At 43.8% G+C, this 12,882-nt stretch overlaps 1 protein-coding gene across 3 annotated transcripts in view; it reads left to right on the top strand.

The window, feature by feature from the left end:
• The window catches only part of LOC106747357 (leucine-rich repeat and calponin homology domain-containing protein 1), a 49,244-nt gene extending 37,456 nt beyond the window's left edge, over positions 1 to 11,788 (top strand). The window contains exons 11-14 of one of the 3 annotated variants that reach the window (XM_014624790.1): positions 106 to 243; positions 346 to 423; positions 1,717 to 1,855; positions 9,754 to 11,788. In XM_014624790.1, the coding sequence (XP_014480276.1) occupies positions 106 to 243; positions 346 to 423; positions 1,717 to 1,855; positions 9,754 to 9,968 (570 nt within the window). In that variant the 3' untranslated portion in view covers positions 9,969 to 11,788. Of the gene's footprint in view, positions 1 to 105; positions 244 to 345; positions 424 to 1,716; positions 6,903 to 9,753 lie in introns of those variants that run through there. The other 2 variants (XM_014624792.1, XM_014624791.1) reach the window with 2 other exon arrangements.
• Positions 11,789 to 12,882: the final 1,094 nt, after the last annotated feature.

Below are 12,882 nucleotides of genomic sequence, written 5' to 3' on the forward strand. Positions count from 1 at the left end.
ATCGGCGATCAGTATTCTGATCGGTTCTTCGGCTTAAGGTTTATGTTTATGGTTACGTCAATTCGAAATTGCTTCTATTGCTTCTATCGTGCTCATCTCTTTCAGCACATAGAGACGAGGTTGAAGATGGCATTGCCGGAGGACCTCGCGCCGGCGTTGACGGACGGCGTCGTGCTCTGTCACCTGGCCAACCACGTGAGACCACGATCGGTCGCCAGTATACATGTTCCTTCTCCTGCTGTAGTAAGTGCCTTTTCGCAAGAGCAATTTTCGTGTCTCGACGACGAGACTGGCGAAAGCCTTGACGACGGCAAACTGACGTGTCGACGTGTTCTTCTTTTGCAGCCTAAACTGACAATGGCGCGATGCAGGCGTAACGTCGACAACTTTCTCGAGGCGTGCCGGAAGATCGGCGTCGATGAGGTAAGACGCCGTCAAACTCGTTAATTAGTTTCGAGGAAGTTTGTGCTTCTCTTTTTCGCTCATTACTTGGTACTTGTAACATGTTCGTACATACTATGCATGAAATATTCGCGTGCAACGTCGAGAACGCGTTGATGCTTCCGGAATGGAAAAGAATCGACGCGACTTTCTTCGAATGGCGATGTGACGAGAATACATCACGGCAGTACGATGCGTAAATTTGAATCTCACGCTGTCTGATCGTGGGCGTGAAGAGCCGAGTGTGAAATGGACAAGAGATACTGCGCGAAAACTCGCTCTTCTCGAGAACGTCAGACCTGCCGAAGCTGCTCGGTGAAGAGTCGGGCAGAGGGAAAGTTTGTCACGCATTATTACTCGTAACCGAACATCTGTGTACACGTCGTGACTAACGCTTCGGCGACCTAGCCGTCATTTCTCGATGACACTTCCAGCAACTACTAGTCAGTCCCCGATTTTGACCCGATCTCTCGATCGAGCGTAAATCGAAAGAACATGTGAAGAGAGACGGGTGTATATGATTGCGAATACAAGACGAGGGGAAGGAAAAGAGAGTTAACGGGGTATGCGAAGAAGCTTTAGTTGCATGCGCCTAGAATCCAGTTCGCTTTTGTGTCGCTTCTTCGGGGAACAGTCTGTACCTTGGCTCATCCCGCCATCATTCGATTCTCTTATCGATTAACATCCACGGACTAACCAACTCCTTAACGGTCTTCACCAATCGTTGTACTAATATGTAATATTATCATTTCATAATCTCTCCCCTCACCCACTCTTCCCTCTGATATCCTTCGTCGATGGAACTTTTGATGTAATTGACGAGAAAACAAGCTGGCAAATTGGTTACACGCACAATCGATCCTGGCAAATTTACAAAGTTTAGAAAAATCAGCCAATAAAGTGGCATTTATTGGAAGGAATTTATAAGCAAAATTTATAATCTTTTTTAATGTAAATTGTTGCATCTTATCTTTCTTTTCTTTACTTTTTGAAATTATGTATTGAGTCTTGTAATCGATGTATACCAAAAAGAATCCTCCCGCAAATAAATGATAATAATAAAGACTCCATCAAAAGTTCTCTCGCGAGCGACTTCCTCGCACGATACAGTGGTAGGTCGGGATGTGACTATTCCCCGGGGGAACGCTTCGTTCTCATTGGTGCGGGAAAATAGGGCCTTCCTCGAGAAGAGACATGCGTTTAAGTGAAATGATACCTCGCAGTGCGGTAAAACGTAGAAACTGGGACTGAGTAGTATCGTTGTTGGTGTTGCAGGAGGTGTTATTGGACGCGGACTCAATCATGGACGTGGGTTACATGGACACGTACGGGCTCGAAGATCTGGCGCGCCTCGTCACCGCTCTTCTCCTTTCTCGCGATGAGGGGGAGAGTGGTACCGGAGAGCCGGCCGCAGGTGGTTCACCCCGTACGATTCAAGACCGCGTTCTGTCCGCGATACTTTTTGCAACATTCCTATCCACCCTGGTGCTGCTCTACCTCTTCCCGATCCCCGACTAGAGGTCACGGGAAGGGCGGCGGCAGAGCGCGAGAAACGAGCGACGAGAGCTAACAGGGAGAACAAACAAAAGAGCGGAAACCACGAGATATCATCTCGCGAGCAGCGGCGATTCTCAGAGTCTCTCCCTGTCGCTCAGCGCGAGACACACGCCGACAACGACTCTGAGACTCGCCGTCCCGCTATCGCGAGAACACGCGACACTCTCGACGTTTCTTTATTCGCGCGGTTGCTTTCCGTCAGAATTCTGCTTGCACTTTCGTTCGTCGAGAGGTTCGTGCGCGTGATATAAGTCGGACGCGCCTTCGACGTCGAGGATCCCCGAGTGACATCAACGGTGGAGGGTACACATCCTTGAACGTTTAATTAACGTTTAATAACAGGCGAAATGCTGTTCTCGCGTCTCTAACGCGCACGTCATCTTCTCACGCGCCGAGAAAGAGAGAGAGAGAGAGAGAACACCAAGGGGCATCGTCTCGACGTCGAAGCGACGACTCTGCGATTTTTAAAGTGTCTTTCGGAGCGTACAAATCAAACGGATGGCCGCGTCTAGATGCTTTAAAAAACGTCAGAACATATCTTCAGCCGTATGTACGAGACCGCCGCTTAGTACTCGGACTTCGGGGCGGGGGAGTACTACTTTCTTTTTCTATTGTGATTCGTTTGATCATCATGGATGGCAGTTTAAACAGGGTTCTCTTCGCTTTTTTCGACCTCCGTCCCGCAAGTTCCCGCGGTCGGCGGAGAATTTTCGAGGGTAGTTTCTTAAGTGCGACGATAGACAGCTCGACGAGACGAGCGTCCAGTCGGCTGTAGAGAATTGCTAATTGTTACGTAAGTTCATTTATTTTTGCAACGCTGAAAGGCCTCTTTTTTTTTTTTCATCGACGATGCGCGAATGGTTAAAGCGCGTATACCGTTCTGCACGTAGCTGATACTGCGACGAGACAATGTCCAGAAGATAATATTCGCGATCTTCTCGAGCGAAACTTTTATTTCGCGTTCTCGTTGGTTTCTTTTTCTTGAAAAAAAAAAGAAAGAAAAGAAAGGAAACAAAAATCAAAGAGCGCAATCAAAGTCGAAGGCGCTCGCATATCACTCATTTGGTTGTCTCTCCGTGTGAACGTACCTTACCGAACGACACGATTAATTTTACCCTCCACTTTTGTGGGTCAAACAAGAAGGTGGCTTGAATCGTCGTCGGCTTGAATCCGCTGGCGAGATGATATTTTGATAAGAGGAAGAAAAGGATAGAGTGGTGGTAGTGGTCGAAATCGAGAGCTGGTGTGCAATACTCGTTGAAGAATCGCATAAAGTCGTGTATAATCATCCCGCATTAGCTGTCCGAAGTCTCGGAAAGTAATCCATTGCCTTCTGTGTACGGTGAGAAGCCTCAGAATTCCAATTCCGGGAGCTCTTTCAGCCGGTATTGCGGCATCATTCTCCGCGTCTTTAATAAGCCTTGGGTCCGCGGCAGAGAACCTCAGGAAGAGAAGAAAGAGCGAACGGAAGAGATATAAGCTGTTCGATGCCTTCGACGGTAGTATTTTTTTAAGATTCGACCAAATGAACCGCTTACGGCTCTTTCAGGATTGGTGGATCTGTGATAGGTAGCCTGCGAGTACTACAGGATTCAATAAAAAAGAAAAAAAAGAAAAAAAAAGAAAGAAAAGAAACGGAACAAAGGTGCTAGGGAATCTCTTTTAGTTGGAGGATCTTCTATTTTGGTAATGTAAGGGGATTTAGCGAGGGTGTTTTTGATCGTTGCGTGAAGTTGTGTAATATCGCGATTACAATTACATTCGTTCTCGTCTGTATAAGTTTACGTCGCTTCCCTCGCTCGTAGTTTCGTAAGTTTCGACCGATCTGTCCGTCTTCTTCTTCATCATCGATATCTGTCCGGCGCGCGTTTTCATTTTGACGAGGGGAGGGAAAAACGCTAAGTGACGGAGCATTACTCCGATTACTTCACCGGCCAAGCAATTCGATCGTAATCTAGGATATCGTACCTTAGATTGGAGTTACTTTAATCTCAACACTCGTTGCCCTCAGAACCCGATATTTGGTTTATTTTCGAGCATGTAGGACCGCCTTTACCTCGCCAATTTGTCGTAACGAATGAACAGGAGTCCGTATGTGCGTGTGTGAGAGTGTGAAGTGTAAGTCTGTAGTACGTTACAGAACCCCGTATGAATCATCAGCAGGTCTCTGATATACTTACCGTACTCTCTCACTCTGTCGAACAACAATATAGGCAGCTCTAAGAGATATTGATACCAAGGTCGAAGCCCCTCGAGATCAAAGTAACCGCAAACTACGCTACACGACGGTAGAGACACGGTGCCTGCTACCTGCCAATTTATTTTCATAAAGACACGATAAGAACGTAGAGGGCATGTATCGTCTATAACAATATTTACAATCATGTAACTTATATCGTAACGTTTAAGAGAGAGGACGCCCCGCAGATTCGTAAATGGGACGCGCGATCTCTGTCGGAGGAAGGGGCACGGGCGGTCTCAGATGAATCGGCACCTACGTGCCTTCCACGTAGCCGTTCAGTTCTTTCCAGAGGAAGGACAGGGTCGGACAGACTCGACACGCGAATGTTCGACGTTAATCGCCGCAGTACTTATCCGCATGAAGTGCCAAATATCCGTGGCGTGTTCTCGAGCACGGGGAATCTCGTCGTCCCTTCCCGTTTCTTCGACAGGCATCGCGTATGATTTGGGTGAGGTCAGGAAAGACTTTCCTAGCGTGAAGCGTAACCACCCCCGTTCGTCGATCGAATCACTCGAGCCGATTCGAGAACGCAAAAGTGGAATTTTTTAGAGAGCGAGCGAAATGAGGTACGTAGTATTCGTACGGCTATTTCGTACGAAGCGGGACGCAGCGCGCACTCCCCCCAAAGCTGGGTGTACATGGTTGGATCAAGTATCGTTTACTTAATCCAAGTAAAATTTACCTAATCCAAGCAAAAATTTACCAAAGAGCATTAAAGTAATGATTTAGTTGAACCTGGCACTCCATTTTTCTGTGTATTTTCCAAATTGTAACAATGCCTGAGCCTGCCATTTGCCGTTCGTTTCTTGTTTGTTTACACTACATACACCCAGCTAGAAGAACCGTCAAGGGAGGGGGAGTGACGCCCTCACCGCACTTCGAGAGACTATCGTAAGCGTAACATATATTTATATATGACGAGAGCGTATCGTCGCGAATCGACACATCGTATTAACTAACACACACATATGCCAGTGTATGCCAGTGTATCTTTTTAAGGGGATACAATCTGGGTGAGTACCGTATCTTCCACGACTTTTTTTTTCTCAAGACTTGCTCGACCCCCGCGGGATTATGCCCGCGGCCGTAATCCGCGTTTTTGTTTCGCAGCCGGGTGTCTCGCACTTTCTAGTCGTACGATAATAGTATCATTAGTTAGTAAGACGAGCCAGCCGTTCTCTAGTCACCGAGTTGTCTCTTGTTTCTCCCCCTGCATTTTCCGCATTTCCGCCGTCACATTACACACCCCGTGCGTGGTTTCATTCGCGCGAATCGCCAACGAGTCATTCGTTTACTTAACCGTTTTAGCGCCACGCAGCTCGATCGCGCTGTTCGCGTACTGTGGTGAAATGTACCGCGATGTTTGGTCACGATCGTCAATTCGCAACACGCTCGGTTCCGAATGTAGCTCGTCGTACGTACCTCTTGAATTGGAAAACCAAAACCTGTATTATAGAATGTTATCACGTAAACAAAACGTAAAACACGAATATTTTGCAAACTTTTGAATGTTTAATATAACGTTTCTGATATGACTGATGAAATGAAGCGCGATCGGCATTACTCGCAGATAAATGAACGAAGCGCTATCGCGCTGCATGGCGACACGGATTTTTAAAAACCCCTGACACTAAAACGGTTAATCCCATCGTCCGTCAGCTTGGTCGGTAGAGCGGTCGTCTCTCTCCCCGCTGTTAACGTTAGAACGCCCGGTTCTTGCGTCTCGCAGATTCTCTCACACCTCGGTTTATTTTTTTCTGCTCACGTTACTTTTGTACCTTCAACTTCGCTCCGGCAAGTTTATCTCTACTCGTCTTAGACATAAAAAAAAATGAGATTCTTTTTCATTCGATGCACAATCACGATACGTGAAATACCGAGTAGTCGATGGCGTTAATTTCGTGGAAAAAGAAGAAAGAAAGTTCCTTCGCAAACGACGAGAATGCAATTGATGTTTGAGACGCAACGTTCGACTGCAAGCGAAACCGCATCGTCGGTGGACAAATTACGTCGCCGGGCGTTCCGGATGTTAAACGTGATTAGGCGTCCGCTAATATAGCTTCCGCGCTTCGGTCTAACAAATGGAGTCGCCCGTCCATTGTGGAATAACGAACGTACGACGGGCGAGTCATCGTCGGATATTCCATTACGCTTAATCATCATCGATCATCGCGACGAGTGCCTAACGATTCACCGCGGACGCGAGTACGTTACGGTCGTCACGGCCACGTTATATCAGTATTATATTCTCGCTAGAATTCTCGTGGACGAGGTGTCCAAGTATCCGAGCTCGTACTATTTAAGACTGGATTCGAATTTTTAGCGTACCGATATACTTTGTGTTGCCGGCTCTATGTGGCATGACACACGATCCGCGAGATCGCCCGAGACACCTGCCGTCGGGTTTTCCCGCATATTTGTCGACCTGTTGAATGAGTATCAATCAGACAGACGATAATCTGCTAACGATACGATACACGATGAGAAAAAAATGTATACACAGAAAAAATAGTGATATATTAATGATCACAAAATGTGTAATGCTGGCTTACATCAGAATATGACTGAGATTATTACGTGCATTGCAAAAGTTATATTTTAGTGATGTGTACAATGAAGTATATCATTAAAGATTACAACACACATCATAATTTCAGTTATAATTCCGATATGGTTCAATATTACAAAATTTTGTGGTAATTTTACCACAATAATTTTCTCTGTGTGTAGTTGAATCGACGAAATTTTGCTTAACGTTTGTTACACCAACGCGTAATTGGTTCAGTGGATACAACATTTCTTTTTTCAACGATTTTGCAAATCCAACCGCTTTTTTCTCAGTGCAGTAATTACTGTAAAATGATAAGTAATTATCATAGAATCGTTATAAAATTATTTCGTCTCTAATTTTTATTCTGTGAAATACAGATCTATATTCTATACAACGTAAATTCGACACCGCATCTCTCGATGCGATTTGAATTGCGGCTATGCAGAATATGTATCAATCGCGTCGAGGACTGATCTCGCGGATCCATTGGATCTTCGCAATCTTTATACTAACAAGCTTTCGCTTTCACAAGAGGCTACATCACATTAAGCATATCCACGACACAATGAGTGAATGGAGGGAGAGGGGTCGGGCGAGGAAGTATATATACGAAATCATTCCGTTGCGTTAACTCTTGTGTATAGTCGTATAATTTTTGTAAAGAACACACACACGTACACGCGCGCGCAAAAAAAGCTTATATATATATATATATATATATACAGATATATAGAGAGATAGATATATGGAGACAGACACATACACAGATATATATAATTCTCGTTGAATTCTTTTGCCGCGTTTCTCTTCGTTCTCTCTCTCTCTCTCTCTCCATTTGTTTTTATCTTACGTTTTCGTGTTTTATGCGAATATACATAAGCGTAATTAAATTATTCGTTAGTTGGATAAATCCATTTGGTGCTTGGTCTATTTTCGTTCGTTGTTGTTTCGCGTAAGCTTCTGAAGCTTCTCGTCCATTTATATGTACGGTTACATATTTATTTCGCGGCGTTCGCTCTCCCGGGAGCGCCGCCTTCGTCCTGCACGGTCGATCGTGCCTGCTCACCGAGCTCAGACAATAATTCCTTTCTAAATAGATACGCGTAGCCTAAGCGGTCAGGATCGGCGAGCCTAGCACGATCGACTCGTCCCAACACGATCCTCGTGACTTAACGAAGCGCTCAGCGCGCCAGCTGAGATCTGAAAGAAAAACGCACATAAAAAACGCATTGTACTGCCGTGGTCGAGTCGGGTCTGATTTTGAGCCTTCAATTTTGAGCACTTCGTGCGAGTAGAGCTTGATATAAACAACAACATTTTGACTCGATCGAGACATTAATAGATATTAACGAATTTCTTACTTCGAAGAGCTACACAGAGTGAAAAATTTTGTGTCACACAAACGGCCCATCCAATCCAATTTTTGCATTACTTTAACAAAGTGAATATGTTTAAAAGTAATATGTTAACATGATGAATATGTCAATTTAACATATTGTACTTTTTTGTATAGTTCTCAACGTATTCCCCCCATTAAAATAGCAAAAAATTAATTATTTGAGCATAACGCGGTTTGAAACACAAAGTTTTTATTGTTTATCAGTGTATTAAATTCGAACGCGTCCACTGATCGCTCCCTCTCAAACTTTCCGATTCCGAGGAAGACACTTGAAACGGTTTGCACGATAAATGCATTATTGACCGAACAAACTTACGCGGTAATCTCCCGGGAGATATTATCGTTCAGTGCTAATAACTGTGGAATTCGTTCGCAGCTTTTGATCAGAGGCTCAGCCTTGTCGCATCGCACAATGAGTGGTAACGTAGCAACGACAATCGAATGTAATAGGCAGACCGGAGTGTCATTTTTAATTAGGACTTTTTACCGGTAACTCAGGAAACTCGGCGAATTCAGCCGGACACTACCTGAATTCAAGGAACGCAATTACTCGACCCGACTCGACACCGAAGCGTCGCCATTCAACGATCGAGTTGAACGGCTTAACCGATGTTAAAACGCGTGCGCAATTTGCATAGATCGATCCGTACTTACAAGTCCTTGCAATGTGTTGCTCGTTTCTGTGTCTTTCAATATTTAATTTATTTATACGAATTGGTCGCGCACAAAGACACTCGTCCGCCATCCCTGACGCTTCGTTATTAGAGAGAACGGTCCCAGTGGCGAGATGACGAAGCCAATGTCGCGTCCCCGCTTTTCCCTTTTTTTTTTCACTTTCGTCGATTCCAATGAGAGAAACTGAAGAAATCACACTTCCTCGGTCGTCTCGCCGCTCGGGCAACAGCGATATCGTCGGCCTTGTTTCCCTTTTCTGAGGTATACTCTGTAACGTTGATTGTATGGGTAACATAACGATTGTAATACTACCGCTATTTATAATAAAATATCCTTTTCTTAAATTCGCATCTGATACGACACATCCCTTGTGCGCGTATGAGAACGAACATGTTTGCATCCTGCGCAAAATTTCCAGTCTAGACCACTCGTTTTCAAGCTGATGTTTAGGAATTAAAATAAGAAAAACTATTAAAACTACGGAACGGTTGGTTTTGCACGGATATTTATTTATATTTGAAGTAACATTCCAAATTTTTATAGATCATTTTGTTAAAAATTACACAAGCTAGAGATCGACGCGCAAACGGTGTCACGAAATATGCGTTCACTCGGACGTATTAATTGCAACCGCCCTAATTACCTGAAATAATAGATATTTTTTGTAGTCTACATGAATGTAGCTACCGTTAGAATTTCGAGAAGTATGAACATTTTGAACGAAATTCCAACTGTTGAAAATTTAAATTTGAAACTATAAAAAATTTAAATTTTTAATGGTTTAATTCTAAAGAAAAAAAAAATCGAAAGAAAAAAAGGAAAATCCTTGGAATTCTAGACTAGAATACTATTTTAACTCACGCGCGTCTTTCTGCTGACCTGTTTCAGAATCTCGTGTGTTGCGCCAGCGACGTTCTGGAGGGAGGTCGCGGGGTCGTGCGTGTCGCCGTCACCGTGGCCGAGCTGCTCAGGTTCCACCAGACGCGCTCGCCCCTGCAGACGTCTTCGAGCATGCCGACTCATGTACCGGCTTAGCGCCAGACTATCTAAATTCATCGCAAGAGAAAAAGAAAGAAAGGGAGAGAACGCGTGAATTCGATTGAAAGTCCTCGCAGAGACCTCCAACGGGAGACTGAAAGAGAAGGCGTGAGGAAAACGCGCTCGACGAGACACGCTCCTGTATGAGACGGAGGAGTACAACGTCCTCCGTTGGTTGTCTTGTCGATGCCTGAGAGATCTTTCACGCATTCTTCTGAAATTGCGAACAGCCATCGGACGGAATGCCCGGGCGTCTTACGGAGGTCCGAGAGAGGAGACACCTTCTATGGATTTTCGCGCGTGATTGCCCGAGGTATTCCGCTGGAAGCTGACTCTGGGATGTAATCCTGTAGAATACGGCGGGTAGCACCTTAGGTAGAACAGAAAATGAAGATAACGTAAAAATGACGTCAGAATGACGAAAAAACGAACAACAAGTGAATTTTATGTTCATTTTCTCGTTATCTCGACGTCATCGCTATTTTCTGTTCCATCTTGGTCGCTGATCTCGACCGTGAGGCGATTGCTCTTCGTCGAACCGACAATAAGTCGCTCTCTCTCTGTCGTCGCGACGGCGTTTCCGCGCGGCATTTTGCGGCTCCGTAGACCGCTCGCTGAACGTACTCGCGTGCGCGCCAAGCGCGTACAAATCGTAACGCCGGACGCAGCACTTTTGTATAATCCCCCTTCGCGATGAGACGAGCCGCATGTGTCAATTGATGTAGCCGGGCGGCGGCGGGAGACTTTCTTATCAAAAGCGAGTCGCGGATTCGCGCGCACCCAACGACGTAACGAGATAGACTGCAGTCAACCATGACACTTAATTAGATATTTAACGAATTTTATATCGAAAAGCGCGAGGCCAGATCCACGGTGATGCTTATTTTTGCTCGTAGTTGCGGCTTCTGGTCCCTCGAGCGTCCCGGGACGCAGATTTTGTAAACGCAGATAGACGGACACGCGGAATTAGGGGAGGATTAGCAGTAGGATCTGTCGGAGCTTGTCGGGCCGCGTATCCATTTTTATCGCCGACTTATCGTTGAAAAAATAGGAACTATATATGTACTAAGAAAGATGCTCAATGTTTGAATCTTTCTGCTGATCATATTGACTTTACGAAGACGTTCTTTTGAAGGATGATTCTTCATACTTTTATTTACATATTGCCCATTATACAAAATCAACTTTTCGTAATGAGCTTCATGTAATATTTAAATAAAAGTATAAAAAATTATCCTTCAAAGGGACATATTTATAAAGTCAGTGATGTGTCAGCAGAAAAATTCCAATATTGGGCATTTTTTCAAGGTATATGTAATCCTTTAAATATAACGCAATCAAACGCTCGATCAAAAATATAATAAGTGTCTTATATCCGTTTTTTTCTGTAGTATTCTTTATCGTAAAGAACTATTTTTGAATTCAGTGCTTTGAGAAAAATTAACTTTTTCCCAGTATAAAAATTGTCTATTTTTCTGTAGTATAATATCGGATATCTTTTATCCGTTACTTTACTCTTCGGAGGATTTCGGTAGACACGTAACCTCAAAGCTCGATTTCTCGCTGGACCGACAAAAAAATATCCGAGTTTTCGATTAGTGTAGTCCTGTGTATCCGTGATCCAATATCTCGCATGCATGCGTCGCTAAGGCTCAGTTAGTAGACTAAGCCGGCAAAATGTAAACACGAGCATCCCAAAGACGTGTCCTGTTGCACGATCACTTCGATTTCGGTCGTTTCATCGAACGTTGTTACACGCCTTAAATGGGAATAGTATATGTAAGCGGATTCGTTTCGAAATGTTCGACGTTTCTTCAAGCATTTTTCTCCCTCCGTGTATCGAACTGTCGGTATCTTTGAGAATATACATCTCACCTGTCGGCGATATCCCTCGTACTTAATCGACAACGTGAACGAAGAAGTCGTAACGATCTTTCCGATTCGATGAAAACTTTTTTTCGATTAAAAATCACAAATTTTTGGTAAATGGTCCCAAAAATATGCCGATGATAGAAATTATTTCCTTAATATTTTTACTAAAATAATTGAAAAAATGATTGAAGAATAATTGGAGAATTATATACGATATAGATTACAACCACAAGTATTATCTAAAAATTCGACGACGAAGTATACGATTTCTCATGTCGCAGTAATATTATGAGTTTCCTTACATATTCACTCATTCTTATATCATTGCTTATATCGTTTAAGTATTCATCTCTCGATACGCACGAGATAAAAAACGAGTAGATAAGAACACGTAGGGAATAGATATATGTATTCAAGGACTGACGCTCGATACTCGTTATTTGTATGATTCGCAGTCTTCTTTATCTCCTTATTTTATCCCACAAAGAGGAGATATCGCGTGAAACAGATCAAAGGATAGGTAGGTATCTGCACGTGCAGACGGTAAGCTAGTTAGGTATAGAGTTCCGAATACTACCGGCGATTGCTAAGGAACGCGAACGATAACGCGGCGCCGGTAACGACGATGATAACCGCCGACGGCGGCGGTGAGCCGCGACTGGTTACCAACGAGCGTCAAATGAACGATTAAGGAGGACTATACGAGTTTAAGGCCTAGGTGTTGGAACTGGTATTACGAAACACGATGCGATCTTTTCTTTCGAGGTGAGTTGCATCGACGGGCGCTGGGGATCAGCAATCTCTTGATTGATTGACCATCGTTCACTAAAAGAGAAAAGTGTTACATTCAAGTAAATAAATAATATCAAGCAAATAATTATTCTAATACTTATGAGCGAATTTGATCCAAGTAAAAATTTGCTCAAAAGTATTGGAGTAATTTCTTACTTGAACGTAGCACTTTTTTCTTTTAGTGTGATGTTAATTAAATTCAGGGTTAAATTTATCCTGTCATTGAGAGTAAATTTGCTCTTTGGTAGACTTAAAAAAGAGTAAGTCATGAAATATCAAACCTGACGAAAGGAATTTTTCAAAAAATTCAGAAAC

Source organism: Dinoponera quadriceps, unplaced genomic scaffold (genome assembly GCF_001313825.1).
Source record: "Dinoponera quadriceps isolate SergipeBrazil2010 unplaced genomic scaffold, ASM131382v1 scaffold1831, whole genome shotgun sequence".
Taxonomy (NCBI): Eukaryota; Metazoa; Arthropoda; class Insecta; order Hymenoptera; family Formicidae; genus Dinoponera; species Dinoponera quadriceps.